The 23,368-nt window shown below is 52.4% G+C and overlaps 10 protein-coding genes across 10 annotated transcripts; 7 read left to right on the top strand and 3 right to left on the bottom strand.

Moving 5' to 3' along the window:
• Window positions 1-115: 115 nt before the first annotated feature.
• Window positions 116-4,018, top strand: SNOG_08222 (hypothetical protein; the record flags this gene model as incomplete). Its single annotated transcript, XM_001798492.1, has 3 exons — window positions 116-381; window positions 427-1,606; window positions 1,811-4,018. 3 exons carry the CDS (start codon window positions 116-118, stop codon window positions 4,016-4,018), a joined length of 3,654 nt encoding a protein of 1,217 aa, XP_001798544.1.
• Window positions 4,019-5,291: 1,273 nt separating this feature from the next.
• Window positions 5,292-8,578, top strand: SNOG_08221 (hypothetical protein; the record flags this gene model as incomplete). Its single annotated transcript, XM_001798491.1, has 2 exons — window positions 5,292-8,430; window positions 8,487-8,578. The coding sequence occupies 2 exons, from the start codon at window positions 5,292-5,294 to the stop codon at window positions 8,576-8,578; spliced, it is 3,231 nt and encodes a 1,076-aa protein (XP_001798543.1).
• Window positions 8,579-8,635: 57 nt separating this feature from the next.
• Window positions 8,636-8,826, bottom strand: SNOG_08220 (hypothetical protein; the record flags this gene model as incomplete). Its single annotated transcript, XM_001798490.1, has 2 exons — window positions 8,636-8,756; window positions 8,798-8,826. The coding sequence occupies 2 exons, from the start codon at window positions 8,824-8,826 to the stop codon at window positions 8,636-8,638; spliced, it is 150 nt and encodes a 49-aa protein (XP_001798542.1).
• A 756-nt stretch (window positions 8,827-9,582) lies between these two features.
• SNOG_08219 (hypothetical protein) lies at window positions 9,583-12,624 on the top strand (the record flags this gene model as incomplete). The annotated part of the gene is made up of 1 exon (XM_001798489.1): window positions 9,583-12,624. The coding sequence occupies one exon, from the start codon at window positions 9,583-9,585 to the stop codon at window positions 12,622-12,624; it is 3,042 nt and encodes a 1,013-aa protein (XP_001798541.1).
• Window positions 12,625-12,992: 368 nt separating this feature from the next.
• Window positions 12,993-14,987, top strand: SNOG_08218 (hypothetical protein; the record flags this gene model as incomplete). The annotated part of the gene is made up of 2 exons (XM_001798488.1): window positions 12,993-13,313; window positions 13,431-14,987. The coding sequence occupies 2 exons, from the start codon at window positions 12,993-12,995 to the stop codon at window positions 14,985-14,987; spliced, it is 1,878 nt and encodes a 625-aa protein (XP_001798540.1).
• An 850-nt stretch (window positions 14,988-15,837) lies between these two features.
• On the top strand, window positions 15,838-16,617 carry SNOG_08217 (hypothetical protein; the record flags this gene model as incomplete). The annotated part of the gene is made up of 2 exons (XM_001798487.1): window positions 15,838-16,155; window positions 16,261-16,617. The coding sequence occupies 2 exons, from the start codon at window positions 15,838-15,840 to the stop codon at window positions 16,615-16,617; spliced, it is 675 nt and encodes a 224-aa protein (XP_001798539.1).
• Window positions 16,618-17,333: 716 nt separating this feature from the next.
• On the top strand, window positions 17,334-18,054 carry SNOG_08216 (hypothetical protein; the record flags this gene model as incomplete). Its single annotated transcript, XM_001798486.1, has 2 exons — window positions 17,334-17,555; window positions 17,611-18,054. The coding sequence occupies 2 exons, from the start codon at window positions 17,334-17,336 to the stop codon at window positions 18,052-18,054; spliced, it is 666 nt and encodes a 221-aa protein (XP_001798538.1).
• A 131-nt stretch (window positions 18,055-18,185) lies between these two features.
• SNOG_08215 (hypothetical protein) lies at window positions 18,186-19,253 on the bottom strand (the record flags this gene model as incomplete). Its single annotated transcript, XM_001798485.1, has 1 exon — window positions 18,186-19,253. The coding sequence occupies one exon, from the start codon at window positions 19,251-19,253 to the stop codon at window positions 18,186-18,188; it is 1,068 nt and encodes a 355-aa protein (XP_001798537.1).
• Window positions 19,254-19,480: 227 nt separating this feature from the next.
• Window positions 19,481-20,479, top strand: SNOG_08214 (hypothetical protein; the record flags this gene model as incomplete). The annotated part of the gene is made up of 4 exons (XM_001798484.1): window positions 19,481-19,682; window positions 19,742-19,758; window positions 19,821-19,932; window positions 19,998-20,479. 4 exons carry the CDS (start codon window positions 19,481-19,483, stop codon window positions 20,246-20,248), a joined length of 582 nt encoding a protein of 193 aa, XP_001798536.1. The 3' UTR covers window positions 20,249-20,479.
• A 204-nt stretch (window positions 20,480-20,683) lies between these two features.
• Window positions 20,684-22,907, bottom strand: SNOG_08213 (hypothetical protein; the record flags this gene model as incomplete). The annotated part of the gene is made up of 4 exons (XM_001798483.1): window positions 20,684-20,851; window positions 20,907-22,276; window positions 22,324-22,678; window positions 22,737-22,907. The coding sequence occupies 4 exons, from the start codon at window positions 22,905-22,907 to the stop codon at window positions 20,684-20,686; spliced, it is 2,064 nt and encodes a 687-aa protein (XP_001798535.1).
• Between the last annotated feature and the right edge of the window lie 461 nt (window positions 22,908-23,368).

Below are 23,368 nucleotides of genomic sequence, written 5' to 3'. Positions count from 1 at the left end.
GGCGACATTCCCCGTCGACACATCTGTGCGTACATTGGTGGGCCTGCAAACAGCTCCGCGTGACGTCTCAACATTGACCGAGCGTTCTTCCCCCATCACGACAACCCTACCAATCATGGCCGCCCCAGATGCCATGACATCGCTCGTGAAGAGCTCCGTTGCCCTCCTCTCGAGTGCACACGAGTCTCTGCCGACATCACTTGCCGCGATGAAGACAGCAGAGACTGCGCCATCGTCAACGTTTGGCATACTCGGCCGCGTGATACTCTCGATATTGAGCGTGCTTCCAACTCTGCTGTTCTGGGTGTCATATACACTGCCAACTTGGCTGTTTACGCTCTTCTCCATGAGCCTCACATTCACAATGAACTTTACCACCTTGTAAGACTATTCTGCTCACGTTTCCGTCTCTTCTGACAATGGCAGGATGCTGGTGCTTGTGTTCGTTGTCTCAACCATTAGTTACTTTGTCAGGTACCGTTACTTGACCATGTATGCAAGACTTCCGCCAGAGCCGCAACGTGAAGAACCCCAGGTTGAGGTGTTTCCGGAAAGCCAGGAGGGCGACTCGAAACGAGGCCTCTCCAACTACCTCGACGAGTTCCTGAGCGCCATCAAAGTATTTGGCTACTTGGAGCGCCCAGTATTCCACGAACTCACACGGACCATGCAGACTAGGCGTCTTGCCGCAGGCGAGACCATACTTCTTGAGGAAGAAAAGGGATTCTGCTTAGTAGTAGACGGACTTGTCCAGATCTTTGTCAAATCAAATCGAGAAGAGTCCGACTCTGATGAGGATGACGGCGAACTTCAAGGTGAATCGGGTGGCGGTAGTGCTCAGGCTCATCGACAAGGTTATCAATTACTTACAGAGGTCAAGAACGGTGCACCGATGTCTTCACTGTTCTCTATTCTCTCGTTATTCACTGAAGATGTGAAACTTCGCCATGACGAAGATAGTGGTCCCAGTTCGAGCACACCTATGTCGCCTCAGCATCGTCCGTCTATGACTAGGAACAGCAGTTTCAACATGGACGATTCCCGGCCAGAAACCCCGATCGAGGCCCAGGAGGCCACAATACGCCGCCGCAGAACATCAGCGCTTGCAAGTCCCACGGCCGGAGGGCGATTGTCAAATGTACCGCCTCTATCCCTGGACACCGACGGCTTCAACGATAATTTCAAACATTCCAAGCAGCGCAGATCGCCGTCGAGAAGTACAAAGCCCAAGTCAGCCCATCCAGATATCGTTGCTCGTGCAACTGTTGATACCACCATCGCAATCATTCCGGCAACTGCCTTTCGTCGGTTGACGCGCATCTATCCCAAAGCGACAGCGCACATTGTTCAGGTCATTCTGACGCGCTTGCAAAGAGTTACCTTGGCCACCAGCCATGCCTATCTCAGTCTGACGAATGAAGTCCTGCGTACTGAAAAGCTGATGAACAAGTACACTACCTACGATCTCCCTGGATTCTTGAGAGATGCTCCTCTGGAAAGGCTGAAGGAGAAGTTTACGAAAGAGACGGAACGTCTTGGGTCAGACGAAGGGATGAAGGGCATTGCCCTGCACAATCCAGGCGCTGGTCGTCGTCGAAGAACTAGCGTATCAATAAGAAGTAGCACCGCCGCCCAAGCCCGACTCGCAGCAGCACGTGGAACTTCTATCGGGTCTAACGTCGAAGCCATAAGCAGGTTGACTTCTCCAGAACAAGGAATGCGCAACGATCGAATTAGCGCTGGGGACCTGTTGACCAATACTCAAATGTCTCGCGGAACTGGCCGGTCTGGACGTAGTAGCTTCTCACAGCCTTACCAGCACGATGTTCGTCGAGATGCCCGCACACCTCTCGACGCTAGTGGCTTCAATCCCTTTGCTTCACCTTCTATGCGTCCTAATCTACACCGACAAGAGTCCATTGATGAAGCCACTGTTTTCCGAGAATCTGTACTTGGCTGCATGTTCAAAGCCATTGGACTGACTAGTCCAGAGAACCCCGTACCGAGACCGGCGGCATCCGTGGAGCAATCGCCGCGCCTAGTGTCCTTCGATGCAAAGCGACAGAAAGCTATCTTCACAAGCGCTTTTGGCTTCATGGACCCGTATGAGGCATCCAGGGATGGCGATGCTGATTCAGTAGCATCTGCATCTAATCTGTCTACACTGAGTGCGTCTGGTAACGGGAACCTGCTCGAAGAGGTGGTCAACGATGTTGAGATTGTGTTCTTTCCGAAAGATGCTGTACTTGTTGAGCAGGGTGAAAGAAACCCAGGCTTGTACTACGTGATCGACGGATTCTTAGACGTCAGCGTCGCTGTTGAAGAAGATAGTTCTGAGAGCAACGTGCTCGGAACCTTACCTACAGGCCCGGCCGTGACGGAGGACGACCTGTTTGGACCACCGCTGCAGCCCACGGCTACTAATACATCTTTGCGCAACGGCGAGAATTCCAAGAAAAAGCGATCCCGGAAGAGTTTGTTTATGACCAGACCTGGAGGTCTCGCCGGGTACCTTGGGACAGTCTCTTCGAACCGTTCGTTTGTTGACGTTACAGCCAAGACTGATGTTTACGTTGGCTTCTTGCCTAGAGCCTCCATCGAGAGGATCGTAGAGCGCTATCCAGTCGTTCTCTTGACAATGGCAAAGCGGCTTACTACTCTCCTTCCCCGTCTCATCCAACATATCGACTTCGCGCTGGAGTGGGTTCAAGTCAATGCTGGGCAGGTGATCTACAATCAAGGCGAGGAAAGCGACGCAATCTACATTGTGCTGAACGGTCGACTGAGGGCCATAAAGGATGCCGAAAACGGCAAGGTCACAGTCATTGGAGAGTATGGACAGGGCGATAGCGTTGGCGAACTCGAGGTCTTGACTGAAACCGCGCGGCCAGGGTCGCTGCATGCCATTCGCGACACTGAACTGGCGAAGTTCCCAAAGACCTTATTCAACAGCCTTGCACTCGAGCATCCCGGCATTACAATCAAGATATCAAAGATCATCGCCTCTCGTATGAGAGCTTTGGTTGATGATCCGCTGCATGAGCAGAGCAAAGAGAGGAGTAACAAAGCCACACGAACCAATGTATCGTCTACGGTCAATCTGCGCACAGTAGCAATACTTCCAGTAACTGCAGGCATACCGGTAGTCGATTTCGCCAGCCGACTGATGAATGCTCTGAACCAAATCGGTGTACCGCGAGGAGTGGTGTCCTTGAACCAGGCGGCGATCCTAAACCATCTCGGCCGACACGCTTTCAATCGGATGGGGAAGCTCAAGCTGTCTCAATATCTTGCCGATCTTGAAGAGAAATACGGCATGGTCTTGTATGTTGCGGACACACCTGTAAAGTCGCCATGGACACAGACCTGCATCAGCCAGGCTGATTGCATCCTTCTCGTTGGTCTTGCTGAGTCATCACCAAACATCGGCGAGTACGAACGCTTCCTGCTGACGACCAAGACGACTGCGCGAAAGGAACTAGTTCTGTTACATGCAGAACGATACTGTCCCTCTGGACTGACGCGGAAATGGCTGCGCAATTGGCCTTGGATCAACGGCAGTCACCATCACATGCAGATGTCTTTCCGTGCAACAGCTGAGCCAGTCCATCAAACAGGGCGAAGACTCGGAAACGCCATCAAGCAGCGGGTGCAAGTCATTCAGGCGGAGATTCAGAAGTACACATCCAAAAGAGTCAGGCAGACACCTTTGTACTCGGCAGATACGCCCTTCAAAGGTGACTTCCATCGGCTTGCTCGTAGGTTGTGTGGCAAGTCTGTGGGATTGGTGTTAGGAGGTGGAGGTGCTCGTGGTATCTCACAGATTGGTATCATCCGAGCACTTGAAGAAGCTGGCATACCCATCGACATTGTGGGAGGTACTTCTATCGGCAGTTTCATAGGTGCACTCTACGCCTGGGATGCAGACGTGGTTCCAATGTACGGCAGGGCCAAGAAGTTTTCCGGTCGTATGGGCAGCATGTGGAGGTTTGCTCTCGACCTTACGTATCCTTCGTAAGTGAACGATATTGTTTAGAATGACGGAGCTAACATGGCCAGTGCTTCATACACGACCGGCCATGAATTCAACAGAGGCATCTTCAAGACATTCGGCAACTCTCAGATTGAGGATTTCTGGCTCGAATTCTACTGCAACACGACGAACATTAGCAAGAGTAGATCAGAGATCCACACGAGTGGCTATGTCTGGCGATATGTCAGAGCTTCCATGTCGCTCGCAGGCCTGTTGCCACCGCTTTGCGACAATGGTAGCATGTTACTCGACGGAGGCTACATCGACAATCTCACGGTCGCGCACATGAAGAGTCTCGGTGCCGATGTCATCTTCGCGATCGATGTGGGCAGCCTCGACGAAGACACACCACAGGCTTTTGGTGATTCGCTATCTGGCTTCTGGGCCACGTTCAATCGCTGGAATCCCTTCTCCACACACGCCAATCCACCCACCCTGTCCGAGATCCAGTCGCGTCTCGCATACGTATCGAGCATCGACGCGCTAGAACGCGCGAAGAACACACCTGGCTGCAGGTACATGCGCCCTCCCATCGACCCGTACGGCACGCTCGACTTTGCCAAATTTGAAGAAATCTACGAAGTGGGCTACAAGTACGGGAAAGGATTCTTGGCACAGTTGCGCGAGCAAGGCGTGTTGCCCGTGACTGAGGAGACGGAGAAAGAAAAGAATCTCCGACGGACAATGGCGCCGCGACGGGCCAGCATTTGAGCGAGATGGCGCCGCACATGGTCGGTGTGCGGAGTCGGCGGCTGTGATGTGGTGGGTATCAGGTAATAAAATGCACTACTTGGGTGCTTAGTTTTGCCCAAAGGGTGGTAGAAACGCAGGCGGCTGCAAGGCAAGTCGGGTTGTGGTTAGCGGTGAGGCGCCGTTGGCTCGCTTGAGTGGCGGCAGGGGTCTTATCGGACGCGATGCCCTTGTCGCGAACAATTGTTAGGTATACGCGGATAGAAACGGGTTATCGCCGTGAGGAAAGATGGTTTCCGGATATGATTAGAGCTGTCAGTCTTGAAATTTGACCGTCTCTGACATGTCGTGAGCTCCCTCCTTTCTTTGTGCTACGATTCGTACCTCTGCATTCTTCAGCGCGGTCGCGAGATAGCACACGACGTCACACTGCGCAGTGGCGAGCTTCTTGAATTGTTGAGCACCCCGAGCAACAGTTCGCTGACCGGCCCCCGAATCCGATCCACGGAGGCATAAAAGCAAGTCTCGCGTCTTTCCCGCGCAGAGTTGCTTTCCATAGACCGCCAGGATGCGCACAGCTTGCTTGAGAGCAGCTTCCTCAGCGAGCAGGCTCGCCCGCTCCACATGCACAGCGCAGCTTTCGCGCCCACAGCTCGCCGGCAGCGCACCACGCGCAATTGCCTACACGAGCCAGAATTTCCTCCAGAGGCGGGCATTCCAGCAAAATGCTTCAAGTTCACAGCAGGCAGCTGCGGCTGCCGAAGCAGCAGAGGACCTATTCGACACTCCGCCTCAGCAGACCGAGACGGCGAAGCCAACCGAAGCGCTCGACACATTCCCGCGACGACACATCGGCCCCTCCGCAGCTTCCACCGAGGCAATGCTCAAGGCGCTGGACCCTCCAGTGAGGAGCTTAGATGAGTTTGTCAAGCAGGTCATTCCCGCCGACATTCTCAACTCGCGCGATCTCGAGGTCGGCAAGCTCACAAGCGAGCACCCCGAGGAGTGGCAGCTGAATGGTGTTCCTGAGTCTGTCTTCCTCAAGCGAGCCAAGAAGATCATGGATCAGAACAAGCCCGGCAAGAGCCTCATCGGACAAGGGTACTACAACACCAAAGTCCCCGAGGTGATCAAGAGGAATGTGCTGGAGAACCCGCAGTGGTACACCAGCTACACCCCATACCAGCCCGAGATCAGCCAAGGGCGTCTAGAGAGCTTGCTCAACTTCCAGACCATGGTCTCCGACTTGACCGGCCTGAGCATTTCCAACGCCTCACTCTTGGACGAGCCGACTGCTGCTGCTGAAGCCATGACTTTGAGCATGGGTATGATGCCCACCAGCAGGCAGAAGAGGCCGAACAAGACGTTTTTGGTGTCCGAGCGCTGCCACCCACAAACTATCGCCGTGCTGTACTCAAGAGCTGAGGGCTTCGGCATCAAGATTGAGGTGGCGGATGTGCTCAAGGACGGCAGCAAGAGGGTTGAGGAGCTGGGCCAGGACTTGGTCGGTGTTCTGGCACAATACCCCGATACGGACGGAGGCGTGCACAACTACAGGAATCTGGCAGACAAGGTGCACAAGACTGGTGCGCTCTTCAGTGTCGCGACAGATCTGCTGGCCTTGACACTCCTCACACCACCTGGAGAGTTCGGTGCCGATATCGCCTTTGGAAATGCGCAGCGATTCGGTGTCCCTCTAGGCTTCGGAGGTCCTCACGCAGCCTTCTTTGCATGCGACGACAAGTACAAGCGCAAGATTCCTGGACGTTTGATCGGTCTTTCCAAGGACAGACTGGGTAACTCCGCGGCGCGGTTGGCACTGCAGACACGAGAGCAGCACATTCGTCGTGAGAAGGCCACTAGCAATGTCTGCACAGCGCAGGCACTTTTAGCCAACATGAGCGCGATGTATGCTGTCTACCACGGACCAAACGGCTTGACACAAATCGCCAAGCAGGTCGTTGCGAAAGCTCGACTTGTGCAGGAGGTGCTTGTGCAAAATGGTTTCAAGACTGGTCAGCGCGGCAAGCTTGACAATGCGCCAGTACTGTTCGATACCGTCGTTGTTGAGACTGGCAGCAAGACTGACAGCATCATCGATGAGCTAGCGTCACGGGAGATTCTCGTGCGAAGAATCGACGATAATCATGTCGGTATCTCTGTCGACGAGACTACCACTGGAAGAGTCCTCAACAACTTGCTACAGCCATTCAGGGCTATTGGCAAGGGTGATAATGTGGCTTTCGACAGATCCGTCAACATTGAGCTTCCAGAGGCATTCAAGAGGACTAGCGAGTTTTTGACACACCCGGTCTTCAACTCACATCACTCGGAGACGGAACTTTTGCGATACATCAACCATCTATCGTCCAAGGACCTTTCCCTGGTTCACTCGATGATTCCTCTTGGATCATGCACAATGAAGCTGAACTCGACCGCCGAGATGGCACCTGTCTCATTCGACGCAGTCTCAAACTTGCACCCATTCCTGCCTCTGGAGCGCGCGAAGGGCTACATTGAGATGATCAAGCAGCTCGAGGACGATCTTGCCAATATCACTGGCTTCCACTCCGTATCCCTGCAGCCCAACTCTGGTGCTCAAGGAGAGTTTGCTGGACTTCGTGTCATTCGCAAGTATCAGGAACAGCAGCCTGGCAAGAAGCGCGACATCTGCTTGATTCCCGTTTCAGCCCACGGTACCAACCCTGCCAGTGCTGCAATGGCTGGTATGCGAGTCGTGCCAGTCAAGTGCGACACCGCAACTGGTAATCTTGATATCGCCGACCTCAAGGCCAAGTGCGAGAAGCATAGCGAAGAGCTCGCGGCCATTATGATCACATACCCCAGCACGTTTGGTGTGTTTGAGCCCAAGGTCAAGGAAGCTTGCGATCTTATCCACCAACATGGCGGCCAGGTCTACATGGACGGTGCAAACATGAACGCACAAATCGGTCTTTGCTCTCCTGGCGAGATTGGCGCGGATGTATGCCATCTCAACTTGCACAAGACGTTCTGTATTCCCCACGGCGGTGGTGGACCGGGTGTTGGACCCATTGGTGTCAAGGAGCATCTCACACCATTCCTGCCAGGTCACTTGCGAGGTGAGACTGGCGGTGCACAAGCCATCCACCCCGTTTCCGGCGCTCCATGGGGATCCGCCAGCATCCTGCCCATCTCATGGGCATACATCAAGATGATGGGCGCCGTGGGTCTGACTCAAGCCACCAAGATCACCATACTCAACGCCAACTATATCCTCTCGCGCCTCAAACCACACTTCCCAATCCTCTACACCAACGATCAAGGCCGTTGCGCCCACGAATTCATCCTCGACGTCCGCGGCTTCAAAGAAACCGCCGGCATCGAAGCCATCGACATCGCCAAGCGCCTCCAAGACTACGGCTTCCACGCGCCCACCATGTCCTGGCCAGTCGCCAATACCCTGATGATCGAGCCCACCGAGTCCGAGTCCAAGGTCGAGCTCGATCGCTTCTGCGACGCGCTGATCAGCATCAGGAAGGAGATCAAGCAGGTTGAGGATGGAACGCAGCCCAAGGACGTGAATGTCCTCAAGATGGCGCCGCATAGTCAGATGGATCTTATCACGGGCGAGTGGGATAGGCCGTATAAGCGTGAGACGGCCGCTTATCCTCTGTCGTATCTGAAGGAGAAGAAGTTCTGGCCGTCGGTCACGAGGTTGGATGACGGTATGTCTTTATACTCTCCTCTAAAAAAATCGGCTCGATCACTAACGCAAACACAGCATACGGTGACACCAACCTCTTCTGCACATGTGCGCCCGTGGAGGCTGAGGGCTCTGATATCACCGGCATGGAGGCGCCTACTCCCACATAGACTATCATGGTGGGACAGCGACCTTTTCTTTCCTTGCGGTCTTGGAAATTCTTGCATTCAACACCAGCGATGGAGTTCGGCGCCGATGGACTTGTGCTCGGCTTTCAACACTGCTGGCATCTTTTTGAGGATGGGATGGGATGGGATGAATTGGTTTGTGATGGCATATATGGCGTATCTTGGAACTAGAGAGTATTGAAACTTGTATGCGCTCTTCACAATGGGAGACGTTTCTGCATGTCGGACATGTCGTGATCAGCCACGTTGCATGGCGTGTATGTAAAGATCTTTGAGATGAATTCGCAGTGCTCCTTAGAACAGGTTGTAAGCTTCTGACTGGGTCAGAGAACCTCGGGCTTCGAAGACATTGGGAGATATGTTTGTTGGTACAGCGAAGCTTCATATCTACACAATAGCTCATGCACATGCCCGGAACGCGCTTTCTATTTTACCTAATCATTATGGTGCTTTTCGTTTCGTGATAAGACAAAAAGGTCGAGATGCAGAGTGTCTTCAACTGAACTATAACGTGCGAACTGCGATAATATGTTTTTCTGTTATCGCATCAATTGACGTTTGACGAGTCACATGTTCTAGATCAGTTGCAGCCGAAGCAAATGTGTCACTCAATGACGTCACATCCAGCATCACGATCCTCATTCTTCGTCACACAGATCGCATTCACGCGCAGGATCTGGCAAACCTCGCTGCACAGAACTGTCACAGCAGGCTGCTATATGTAAAGTTCCAGACACGTCGGAGGCTCTGCGGCTGGGCCAGCTGAGAAGCGACCGGACGTCCGCCGGTCGCATGATGGACGCCCTCGTAGCGGTGTGATGGGTCGAGCAGATCTAAGTTTGCCGTGGCGCATCCAAACAAGGAATAGGGAATTCCCACGTATTCAAGGGGAGGATCAGCATATACATACCGGTACCTCAATGTTATAAAAATACTTCATCCCTTCGCTCCCCCCCACGCGTGCGTGCTAGCATTTCCTGGCCCTGATGCGCCTGCCATACGCACTTTTCGCGCTCCTCCTCGCCGCAACCTCCACATCTACATCGACCACCTCCGAACAGCAACAATTCGCTGATGTAGCTTGGGACGACGATAACTGGATCCTCTCAACGCGCACGCTCGACCAAGGACATTACCAATCCCGGCTCTCCCTCGCCAACGGGTACTTCGGCATCAGCGTCGCATCAGCCGGACCATTCTTCGAAACTGACATCCAAGATGGTGCAAAAAGCGTGAGCGGCTGGCCCTTATTCACACAGCGCCAGACATTTTCCACAATCGCGGGCTTCTACAATAACGAGCCCAAGCCCAACGGCACGAATTATCCATGGCTCGAGCAGTATGGCTGGGACAGTGTGATTGCGGGGATCCCGCATTGGAGCGGGTTGCAAGTTGACGTCCATGGGGAAAGACTCAATGCTTCTGTTGATCCGAGCAGCGTCGAGGGGTTTGAAGCGAGCCTGCATGTCAAAGCGGGAATTGCGAATTGGCGGTTCGTGTGGAAACCAGCCGACGAAGAGATTGAGGTCGAATATCAAATGTTCGTGCATAAGCTGCATGTCAATCAAGCGGCGGTTAGGCTGAGGCTTACGTCGACAAGAGATGTGGATGTCACGGTTTATGATGTGCTGGATGGCGAGGGGGCGGTGAGAACACGGGCTGTGGGAAAGGGATGTGAGGAGGATACGCCGACGATTTGGAGCGCAGTCAGGCCTGGAAACGTGGCGAATGTCACGGCGTATGTATATTCGACGCTGGGTATGGACGAAGGGGCAGAGAGGAGGAAAGTCGATGCTGGGACGTTCAACGCGGATAACTCAACGATCGCTCAGGCTGTGAGGATCAGTCTAAAAGCCTCGAAGTCGCACGAGATCAAGAAGTTTTTGGGTGTCGCGTCGAGCGATGCATTTTCGGATCCGCAAGCAGTTGCGAAGCATGCGTCGGTTTCGGCGGTTAAGATTGGATATGAAGAATTATTGAGGGAGCATGTTGAGGAGTGGACGACAATTTTGACAGAGGATTCGGTGGATAGCTATCATTTACCGGATGGTTCGCTGCCCGCGGATCCGAATATTCAACAGCTTCATATCTTGTCACGGACAAATCCTTTCTATCTGTTGTCGCAGATGATTGGACCGAATGCGATCGCTGCGGCAGGAAACAATTCGAGACTGGATATTGAGAGCCTTCCGGTTTGTGGATTTGGATCGGACTGCTATGGTGGACAGATCTTCTGGGATGCGGACGTGTGGATGGCACCAGGTGTGCAAGTCTCGCATCCGCAGCATGCGCAGAGAGTCATCAAGTACCGCGTCGAACATTTTCAGCAAGCGCGAAGGAACGTTGAAACAGCGTTCACGTCGAGCAAGAACCAGTCTGATAGATTTACCCCTGGCGGCGCAGTCTTCCCGTGGACGAGCGGACGATGGGGCAATTGCACTGGTACGGGAGCTTGTTTCGATTATGAGTACCACATCAACGGAGACATCAGTCTGGCGTTCAATAACCACTTGATCATTACTGGAGACAGCGACTATTTCAAAGACACGCTGCTGCCTATCTCGAATGCAGTGGCTCACTTCTACTCGCAAGCGCTGGACTTCAACGAGACGTCGGGCGCCTACGAACTTTGGAACGCTACCGACCCAGACGAATATGCAAACATGGTCAACAATGCTGGATATACGACTGCTTTGATACAACGGCATCTGATCGAGACAAACGAGTTTAATGCATGGTTCGGTCTGCCCCAGAATTCTACCTGGACTGATAGGGCGGCCAAAATGAGATTGCCAATCAACGACAATGCTGGCATAATCGTTGAGTATACTGGCATGAATGGATCTGTCCAAGTCAAGCAAGCAGACGTTGTGCTTGTCGATGATCTACTCCATTATCCGAATCCGTACAGCTTGGCCAATTTGGACTACTACGCCGGCAAACAGTCGCTAGATGGGCCTGCTATGACGTACTCGAGTTTCGCAGTTGTTGCAAACGAGGTCTCTCCATCTGGATGTTCAGCACTAACATACAATCTTTACTCATCTTCGCCATATGCTCGAGCTCCGTGGTATCAGTACTCTGAGCAGCTAGTTGATGATCCTGACGACAACGGCGGAACACATCCTGCATTTCCATTCCTGACGGGTATGGGAGGAACGAATCGCGTCGCAATCTTTGGATACCTAGGCCTAGGGTTATACTATGAGAGTCTGGATATCGACCCATCACTGCCGCCGCAGATCGAGTATCTCAACTATCGCACCTTTTACTGGATGGGCCACGGCATCAACGCCACCTCGAACACAACTCACACCACACTTGCTCGCCTGCCACGCGACATATATACCCTCCCCTCCGCAAACTCAACATACTTCGACAAGCCCATCCCCGTCACAATCGGCACCCGCAACAACCGCAACAACCGCACCCTCTCCTTGACCTACTCGACCCCACTCATCGTCCCCAACCGCCTCATCGGCCAAACCCTCACCGTAGCTAACAACATCCTGCAATGCGGCACCCTCCTCCCTCCACCCCAAGACAATCAGCCTGGCCAATTCCCCCTCGCCGCCATCGACGGCGCCTCCAGCACAAAATGGCAGCCCGTCTCCTCCAACACAACATCCTACCTAACCGTCGACCTCGGCACCACCTACCACCTTATTTCCTCCATAATGATGGACTGGGCGAATCAACCACCCGCCTACTTCGAAATCTCATTCACAAACACGTCGCTCCCGCCATTTACTCCCGCTGATGATGTCAGGATGCTCGCGTCCGGGCAGGTGAGCATTAGCGCGCCCTGGGATCCGGTGAATGCTTTCGAGATTAGGACTTATGTGGGTAACCAGACGAATGTTACGCTCGAGGAGGGGGTGTGGAGTGGAAGGTATGTGCATTTAGGGATTAAGGGGAATCTAATGGGGAAGGGGGTGCAGGTTGGGGCGACGGTGGCGGAGTGGAATGTCGTTCGAAAGGACAGAGGGGTTGAGGGGAATAATAGAAAGGAAAGAATAGAGTTGTAGTTGTTAGAAGCGGAGTGTAAGATGGTTTAATGGGAGCATAAGATAATTGGATGTGTGCTGATTAGATGGTGTTGTATAGAGATGGATTAGAGTATGCTTTTCGACGTTCTGGTTTCATAGAAATGAAAGCACTCTATTGGGTTGACCCATGGCCAAATCCATCTAATAAAATGCCTGCGTGAATAGCTGTCCATTCATTTTCACTCGAGCCATGCACGGAACTCTTCTACGTGACCCATTCTAGTAGCCTTCTCGCAGTGATTCAGAGCACTAGTGCTAACTAATACTTCCCCATCATATAAACATTGGCTAGCTCTACACCGCTCTCGCACTATCTGTAGGTACTTTGCCAACTCAACTCATTCGACATGGCGCCCATAACCCCTACCCGCAGCTCATCGAAAGCACCTACTACGCCACGGCAAAGCACCCTACGACGGAAAGGCGCAGAGGCCTTCGCTCGCTCTCCTTTTTCGTCGAAAAATACATTTCAACTGGACGACTTCAAGACCGAGGGTCGAGGGTCGCCTTCGAAGTTGATGCAAGATCAAGAGCTAGAGGCTGAGTATGTCGCAGATAGCTCGCCACGGGTGGCATACACATCGTTCGACCCGTTCGTACCTAATAATCTCGAAGCCTCAAAGCCCCACTCTTCGGTCGAAGGGGAAGAGGAAGATGGGTTCATATTAGTAAGGTCGCCACCAAAGAGCGCGAGACCAATGTCACCGTTCTTTACTCCGACGAAGTTCAATACCCCGAAACCATCTACTCCTATCTCGCCACGCATCAGTACGTTACGGAGGAAGACTGCCGAGCTTTTCGGTAGCTCGGAGAGTCCTTTCGATGCAGATGATGAAGAAGGGTATGATCAGTCTCCATCGCTACGACCAAGCACGCTTCGACGCAAGACAGGCGAACTATTAGGTGGTCGCCCATACTCGTCCAACCCGTTCGACTCAGAAGTCTCCGAGCTTGATGAGCCATCTCCAAGCCAGGTTGCACGCGGAAAGCCTCTCTCGTCACTGCTAGCACGGATAGCGCCTACAAAGCGTGCCGAAGCTTCAGTTTCGGCAGTGTCAGCAGAGACAGATTTTGGCGATGCCACACTTGAGCAGACTTTAGCGGCAGAAGCTCTGTCGAAACAGCATCTGGCTGCGTCCATGTCGTCGCCGGGTTTGAGTACGTTGAAGCGGAGGTCAGCCGATCTTTTTGCGCAGGACAGCTATTTCCCGAGCAGCGCTTGGGATGAAGATGATGACGAGCCCACCCAACGATTTGAGAGGGTGATACTTGATCCGACTCAGCGTGAACGAGGTCTAACGTTCAAGTCGTTGCGTACTTTGAAATCACCCAAATCTTTGAGTGACCCGCTATCGACTGTCAAGACTGAGGTTCAAGATCATGACGAGTCACGGGTCATGCCATGGTCCAAGGCCGAGTACAGAAGTTGGCCTGACAAGAAAGACCTCGAGGCCAACATCCAGGAGTTTACGACGAACCGCTGTACGTTCGAGGGTCGGATGCACTCCTCTGAGGTCAGTGTACAGTCATTTGAGTCGCCGCCCAACGCAAGTGCAGGCTCTAGCATGTTAGAAAGAGCCTTGGACAATATCCACAAAATCCGTGGAGCAAACATGACCAAACAAGAGCACGATGATTTCCTGCACGAACTTTTGGATAAAGAGTGGGGTGATCCGAATGGCCTCGATGCGCACGACGAGGTGATGCAGCAGTTCTACCTTCGCAACAACGACTCACTGCCGGCCTCAAATCCAGCTGGATTTCCTCATCTCATCAACTATCTCAGCTACACGACCGACACCGACTCGATCGTACAGAACGCTCGCCCACGACTCGCCGACGCAGTCGCCACAACACTCTTACAGACGAGCCATCGATGCCTTGCCGACTTTCTCGACCCAGGCGTTCAAGTCTTCGAGTGGTGTCGCAACAAACAACACATGATGATCCGCCGCGACGGCAAGCATGTGATCGTTGGCACATATCAAAACTACGGCACCTGCTACGTGTGGAATTATTTCGTGCGGTCTGAGATCTCGGAGACTGGAGTGTGGAAAGAGGTGTATGCTGGTGCGTCACAGGTCATCACTCCTGTGTCGGCAGAGGGCATTGAGTTTGACAAGCTTGTCCCGGGCGAGAGTATCCAGGGTATTGATCCGACGGACGAGAAGTACGCACTGTATGTTGGTCGTGCGTTGGGCCAGTTCATGCTCTTATGGGAGGTGTGGGATTTTAATGGAGGATATCTGATTGAGTGGCAGGCGGACGGTGCAGTGAGAAATGCGCGAGAGATTTTGTACGAGGGTCTTCGCATGGCGAGAGAAGAGACGGAGAAAGACTGAGTACGTCCCATAACCTGGCATAAGAGTATAGTCAGCCAGAATCACTCTTGATGCCGTTCTGCCATGGAGAAATGCAACATTCAACTCACTTACCGCGTGCCTAGGTGTCTACATAACATGAGCAGCTTGCAATGCAGATGCCTGAAAGATCATAGCAAAAGTTTCGGGCGTGCTAAAACACCGTGCTCTGCACCTTCACTTGTCGCACCACGTGCCCTGCGCCGTTTGCGATTCTTCTCTCACCTTTTCTCTCCCGCTCTGATCAATTGGATTTCCGAACCTTCACCTTCTGCTACCCTAGGCTCCCTCCACACGCCCTTACACACTGAGACTAACCTCGCAATACCCGATATAATCAAACCAGTCCAAGGGTATTCTATCAAATTCCCCGGACGCTTTGGAAGAGGCGCGGGGTCGGACGAATCTGGCCGGGGCGTAGTGGAGGTTGCAGGTTCGATTCCGTGATAAAACACTCCCGAGTAGTTTTCAGCAGTTCAGATATATCAACGGTCCCTGAGCAATTCAAACCGCATCCAGGTCTGCTGTTCTTTTTGCTGGTTCTCGCGAGAGTGCGGAAACTATGTACTATCTGTATTTTTGCACAACTTCTGTCTGTCAAGTTATACTTATTTGCTGTACCTATTGCGCAAGATGCTAGTTATGAGAGGTGAAAAGCCGTGCAGTGTCGACTTGTCACCAAGATTTCCGTCAATGAGTCGCATCGTTGACTCCCGCATCGGTGAGTCGAACCTACTATATAAGCCGTCAACATTAGCAGTCTCCTTGTCCTCAAACCGTGCATTCAAATTTCATAGCTTTGATCTACCTTAACTGAGCGAATATCTGCACCATGACAGAATACAGACGCGTGTCCGACCCAGACTTCATCAACAACAACTCTGACGACCAGCCCCGTATTTTAGAAAAGCTAGTCGCTGGCGGACCCCAGGAAGATGATGATCGACCCACTATCTCCAACCCCAAGATATGTGATTTCATTGCGACATACCTCGTCGCCTTCGACAAGCAGAACCCGGAGCAGCCGATCATGAAGCACTTCTTCGACCCTGAAGTAACGCATCTCTACCTCATTGCATACTGTGCCGTGCCTGATGCTCAATTCGTACACCCTAATTTCCTCATCTGGCGTATAAACAAAATGGTATTTGTAAGTCAGGAGTACAATACAGACTATTATCTAAGCTGTGCTTACGAGTGTTTTTAGTGTGGCAGGTTTGAAATCAAAGTATCACAAACACGACATACCATTAAGTGGATATCGCTCCTGAAATCAGAGATGGACACAGTGGCGACAGACAGCAAGTGGGATACCTTCTGGGCTGCGCATGACATTCACACAAACACACCCGTGGCTAAAATTTGGGATGAGACTTGGGAGGAGACTCTTTACGGCAACAATGAAGATCCTACGGTCGATCGCTATAGTGCAGAAGAGATAGATCGCGTCTCGCAAGAGTTTGGAAGAGTTCTAAGCGACCAACGTCCATGGGACCCTAATCTGTTCAGCGAGTTCGCCTTCGACACTCAACCTGTAACGATTCCGCCCAAGGCATATGCATGGTACGATCCCCGTGAAAGTTTTGGAAGCATTTGTAGTATACTGGAGTAGTAGAGCTCTGACGTGGATAATCTTATTTGCACAATACAATCCAACTCCCGACTATAGAAGATGCTGGGAGAAAATCTTCACTTCGGCCAGTGGCTTTTTCTACGTGGTGCAGACTGTTATGAAGCCCACGAAGAGGCCGAACTTTTGTAGAAATTCGATAGAACAGTGTGAGATGAACAAGTGTGATCACCCGAGAAGAGGTGCAGGAAAGTGATACTAGTGCCCTCCCACGGATCGATTTAGTTCTAAAAGGTTCTTGGATGCTTCACTGAGAGTTCTTGGTCAATACTTGAAAAGCAAAGAGGCGGATGAGTGATGACGAGCAAACAAGAAGAAGACCACCCGATGGAGCTTTGGCACCTCGCATGATGTCGAAACATTTCGGAGTACTCGCTAGCCACGCATCACTCTTCGCGATAAACACTGCGCAAGCCGAGTACCAATGAAGTCCGCAATTTTGTCGTGGAACCAACGAGCGTGTCACAGTGGAGCTGTGCAGTGCCATAGCGCCACGGGTTGCGTTGATCAATGATGCCCCGACTTCCCATGATTCACCTGTTACTCACAGTCGCAATCGCTGAGTCAAATAACTGTCCACCAGCCTATAAATAACGTCAGTACTTCTCTAACACCCTGCTTTCCTTTCATATAAACGTTTACCCACTACATAACTTACTTGACCCGAAACAAATCCTGTCCAATCAATCAACATCACCATGCGAGAATTGAAGCACGAAGAGATTGCGAACTTCCCTAAAGACGCTACTGTCGGCGATATCGTCGTCACGTTGCTTGCGAAACTCGAGCATTGCCCCACCGCGACTGCCGACTTCTTCGACCCTAAAGTGACATCAATCCGTATTGTTGGTAACCTATATAATGGCAGTGGAGAGAAGCATGAAGACTTCTTGATATGGCGCAAGGGCAACCATGTTCATGTAAGTGATGGCACATGTCTATGACAATGCAGATAGAAATGCTTACACCAATGAGTGCGGCTTCTTCGCGTTCGCCAAAGATAAAGGTAACGACGAAATAACAGCTGAGTGGAATTGGTTCACCAGGTCCAGTTTGGAGCCAGTGTCGCGCGAAGGCGAGTGGAAGATGATCTCTGCGTTCAGAACAACGACTTCAGATACGCCATTGGGCTCTATGTGGACCGAAAACACTACTATGCTTGGGCCTGGTAACACAGAGGGAAATCCGATCGACTCTAACGAAATTCTGTATGTGTCATCGCAATTTGCGGAGAATCTGCTCGGTGGCGAAGCATGGGAGCCAAAGAATCATAGGGAATATTTGGTGCACGTCTTGAGAAATCCAGGTACGCCCGGGCAGCCTCCGGGTGATAAATACCACTGGGAACACTCAAGTGTAAAGCCACCATCGTTATACACTTACCATGAGAACGACTTCCCCAAGAGCGAAAATAAATAGTTCATTGGTCTAGGTTTTCAACTTATTTGATAAACCCCTGATGCACAATAATATAACAAGCAGCTGAGTATTCAGCTTTACTTCTCCAAAATAAAAATAGGAAAGTACAGAATTCATTTGATGCTTGACCTTCACTTCGTGACGACTATGCTCGTGCAAAATCCTGCACCTATGAAGTCTACCTCCACTGGAACGTCAATGTTATTCCAGATGCCAGTGATCATGTCGTTTTTCACCTTCTCTTGCAAAATTGAGAGATCACCACAGTTTCCATGCTTGCCCCAGCCCCATGAGATGAGCTTGCCTTCCTTTGTCACAGCGAGCACGTGTTCAGAGCCAACTGCAATCTTGTCGATGAGCGGCAAATATGGTGGAATGAGCTCCCACATGGCGTTCCTGCCCCACGCAATGAGCTTGCCGTCTTCGAAGAGCACAAACACGGCGTGCCACGTTGCGCCGATATCTTTGTAGCCTTTGATGTTGTTCGGCATGTTTGAGACAATGTCGAATTTGTCTTTGCCGAGGATTGTATGCTCGCCAGTCGATGGATCACCGACAAGATACGTGAAGTCTTTCCCGCAGACGACTTTCGACGGCTTGAACGACATATCTGCGATCCTTGTCGGCATCATCACCTTGCCAGAGAGCTTTTCGCCAAGTTGCCCCAGTCGCGCTTTACCCCAGCCATATACAGAGCCGTCCTCGAGCAGCGCAACATAATGCCACACTCCGGCTGCGAAATCAACGACTTTGCCAGGTAATGCAATGAGAATGGGTGGCGGTTCAGCATCTGTCGCGGCTTGATCCGTGTTGGTGTTGTCGTACCCCAACTCACCCCATTGGCCTGAACCACGGGTGTGCACCATACTCTGCTCGAGTGTGTCATGGCCGATGATGAATGCAGATGACTCGCAAGTAGCAGCAGCGAAGCGAAACCCACCTCCGATCTTTGTGAACGTGTCGAACCGCAAGACCATTCCTGGGCCGGGTACTAATTGTGATTTGCGATTATCACCGACTCCGTAGACATCGCCTTCGCTCGTCAGGAGCAGAGTGTGATTGTCGCCTCCGGTAATGGCTCGCAGTCCTTCCAGCGGCGGGGGTTCAGACACGATAGTCGGAGTGCTGACAATGTCTGCGGCGGGGATGCCAAGTTGACCTTCACCATTGCTGCCGAAGACATAAAGTTGACGAGTCATCTTTATATCGAGGTTGGGGGACTATCTTCAGGAAAGTGAAAGAAGCTCGCCAAGTGCCCTTACCTTCGCAGTGGCAATTCAGTCAGGCTGCAAATTCCACGTGACATCCTCGCACATAAACTAGATTGCTCAGATATTGCAATTAATTCTCTGAGACCAGAGACGTAAATCTGCAAGATTGGGTTCATGTTCAGAGTCGGCGTTGTTGAAGTTGACGTGCTTACATAATGGCCGCATGCACGCGGGGGTCGCTAGCGCGGGTGGTCCGAGCGGCACTCTCAATTTCGCATCTCGGTGAACCGAGCAACTTCACGACGACGAGACAACCCGCAACCTCACGCCCACCTCCACACGCACGCATACTAACACAGTCGCCCATCATGGCTTCCCAGAGCGTGCAATGCTTCGGCAAGAAGAAGACCGCGACTGGTACGACCGCCACTGCCCCGACCTACCACGAAGAAAGATGCTAACAAAATCACCAACAGCTGTCGCCCACTGCAAGGTACACCACTACTGCCACGAACGCACGCGCACTCGAACGATATACTCACATTGATATTCTAGGCCGGAAAGGGTCTCATCAAGGTCAACGGAAAGCCTCTTTCCCTGGTCCAGCCCGAGATCTTGCGATTCAAGGTCTACGAGCCTGTCCTGATCCTCGGTGTTGACAAGTTCGGTACGCACACCACCAACATGCCCTACGAATAGAGAGGGAAGTGTCACAACTAACACGTCACACAGCTGACGTCGACATCCGCGTCCGCGTCTCCGGCGGTGGACACACCTCGCAAATCTACGCCATCCGCCAAGCCATTGCCAAATCCATCATCGCCTACTACCAAAAGTACGTCGACGAGCACTCGAAGAACCAGCTCAAGCAAGCTCTCGTCCAGTACGACCGCACACTGCTCGTCGCCGACAACAGGCGGTGCGAGCCCAAGAAGTTCGGCGGTCCAGGTGCGCGCGCCAGGTACCAGAAGTCTTACCGTTAAGCGGTTCGCAAGGGACTTGCTGGTTTGGCAAAGGGTGTATGGGGAGCATGGAGCGGTGTTCATCCGGGGCTTTTTCATGGGTCTTACTACTACTCTCCTGCGCATTCGAGGTTACGTGACATGGTGCTCTGCGGGTTATTGCGGGCAGCCTGAATGGATCGGATCTCGGAGCTTGTGACGATAAAAATGAATCAATTGGTTGCAAGACAAGGAATGCATGGGCGTGGGAGTATCACAGCATATGTCGATTTCGGTGAAGATGAATGATGGTCAATCGATTGGTGATGTTTCGACACAAACACTTAATCATAGGTTCTAATCTAGATACCCTCCCAGCTCCATCGCTCGCTGCCATGCATTACGAAGACAAACCCAAAGTACGAATGTTTCCCGAAAGCATATCCGCCAAGCCATTCCGAGCTCAGAAGTAGCTATCTAACCATCACTTCCGCTGCTCCTGAAAGCCGCACATAACGCCGCATACTGGTGCGTCAAGTCGAGAACGTGCTGTGGTAAGCTGGTACCCTGGATGATGCTGCGGATCTTGACCGCGCCTTCCTCTTCGATGAGTTTGCGAATGGTGTAGAGCAGTGAAGGTGAGAACTACAATATGGTTAGCGTGGCTCCAATATATGCAGTCAGGACGACGTCAACTCACTTCAGAATACCATCGATACTGCCACGTCACCAGCCTTATCAGCGCAGCACACGCATCCCTTGTCTTGCCCCTGTCCTCACCCACAAACCCATACTTGAGCACGCCCTTCATAGCCTTCGGACTAAATCTTATCTGCAAACAGCTCTCATAGGCCTCAAGCGCGTCGTCCTCGTGATGCAAGCGCTCTGCAAGTTCACCGAGGATTTCCCACTCCTCAGCCGACTTCTTGTAGAGCAACTGCTGCTGCCTGTACTGCGCCATTTCGGTGCGCCAGATGGTGTAGACGCGCAGGTCCTCGTATAGTACCATGAACAGATTGTCGAGCCAGCGCTCACACAGGCGCTTATTTTGGAAGTGCGTGTAATTTGGTTGGGAGGGGTCGGTGGTATTCGAGGTAGAAGGAAGTGGGTGGGGATCTTCGGAGCCGGCTTTGACGACTTCGGCGGCGACGGTGTGCGAGGGCTTTTCTATCGATTCCTCTGCAGCTGCTACTGTTGTGGGGGTCGAAGACTCGCCGTCGGTGGATGGCTGTTCGGTTGAGGGGCGCTCTTCGGCTTCGCCGTGGCTTGTGCCGTTTGGTTGTGCGCCGGCGCCTGGAGATGGTGAGTGAAGTGCGGTGGTGCTAGCGCTGCGGGAATGTGGTTGCTGACCAGTCTTCTCATGTCGATATTCCTCTTCCATCACGAACACCTGAGACCGTATCTTTAGCAGCTGATCCCATCCAATCTTCTTCGTAATCTCCGTAAGCAGGACATAGGCCTTGAGGAAAGTGCCCTTGAAGCCGGCCGCATGTAGCTTCCTTAGCGTCGGGTGTACAAGCTCCATATCGTCCAAATTGCTGTCCTCAATCTCATCGCACATGGCTTCTGGCATGATGGGTAGGAAGACCTTTTGCGGCTCGGGCATTCGTGGCGCATCCTTGTCCTGGTATGTGAACATGGGACACGAGTTGAGAGTCAACAGCGCAAGGTCCCATTGCTCCAAGCTGACGTAGATCTCTGCCAGACGTGCCCAAGTGCCAAACTCACTGGGCGCGGATACTACGCTTCTCTTAGCAATTTCCAGAGCAAGGTCGCCGCGGTTCTTCTTGTTGCAGAATTCGGCCTGGCAGTCGAGCAACGAATAGTCCATAGGCAGGTCCTGGATCGCCTCATGGAGCAGCTGCACTGCCTTGACCTCTTCATCTGCTTCAATGTAGACGCGTGCGAGGAGGGACGAGATTTCTGGGTCGCGAGTCCGTAGCTTTTCGAAGAGATTGATTCCCGATGCGTACCGCCCCGTAGTTTGAATATAGCTCAGCAGCCCGGTCGTCAAGTGGTTAGAAACGAGATTTGGAACCTGAATCTCAGGATCAGAGCCAAGTTGCCAGCCTGCCAAACGTCAGCTTGCAATAGGTCAAGGCACAATCATTACGCACCGCTGAAGAATAAGCGCTCTGCCGCGTCTAAGAACTTGTGCTCGCTCTCTGTGCTCGTGATGGGATTGAATCTTCGGACGCCCACGATTTTCTTGATTGTGTCGCCTGAACCGTCGTCGGCGTAAGAGTACGCGCGGAGGACACTGCAGAGGTAGGTTTCCAGCCACAGCTCTTCTGTCGCAACACGCTTGTCACCCCGCTCGTCTATGCAGTAGCTCTCGACAGTACCTGGAATCTCAGACTTGAACACGCATGTCCAGCTCGCGAAAAGGGCATTATAGGCAACAGTAAATTCCCGACACAACTCTTGTGTTGTTTGTCGTGCTGAGAATATGTCCAAAGTATTGATGTAGGGCTGCCAGGGCCTTGCTGAGGGAGGGATGCATCGATGCCTTGAGACATGGTGGATATACGCTCGATTCTGGCTTTCGTTCGTGGACTTTGACAGGGGCTGGTTTTATGAGGTGGGACGAGGTCTGGCGGGCCAAGTTCGCGGAGCGTTTGTAGAGACTCTGAGCGAGCTTCGATTGCGGAGTGTAGTTCATCCTCATAGATTCTGTGGCGCGGTCAGAATGCGGAGACATGGTGAATCGAAGTTGCGCGTGGAGTAGTGAAGACATGAATGTTTAATGCAAACATGCAGACATATGTAAGACATGCTATAGTCTGGAGCTATGGGGAGTGAAGCATACTCAGGAACACTGGGGCTCGTGACCATGGCTCAATTGATACCGCGCTTGGCGGGGCTTAGACTACAATTGAAGGCTGTTCGCGGCGGGGTGGTGTCCGTGGAGGGGCCGTGATGTGCGCGGAGGTGTCTTTTGGTGGGCGAGATGTTGGGGTGCGGCATGGACAGCTGGAAACAGTACCTAGCTTGCGCGGATCACTGCCGTTGAAGCTAGCCCCAAGAACCGCGACGCGCACCGGCCTCACATGCATTCACCTCCGCGACGCGCCCACGTCACAGTGCCGCACACCTTGTATAACACACTAGAACGGCGCATAGCTGCCTGATGACTGAGCTAGAACTGCAGAACATGTACAA

Source organism: Parastagonospora nodorum (genome assembly GCF_000146915.1).
Source record: "Parastagonospora nodorum SN15 chromosome Unknown scaffold_12, whole genome shotgun sequence".
Classification (NCBI taxonomy): Eukaryota; Fungi; Ascomycota; class Dothideomycetes; order Pleosporales; family Phaeosphaeriaceae; genus Parastagonospora; species Parastagonospora nodorum.
This window is presented reverse-complemented; position numbering and strand designations above follow the sequence as displayed.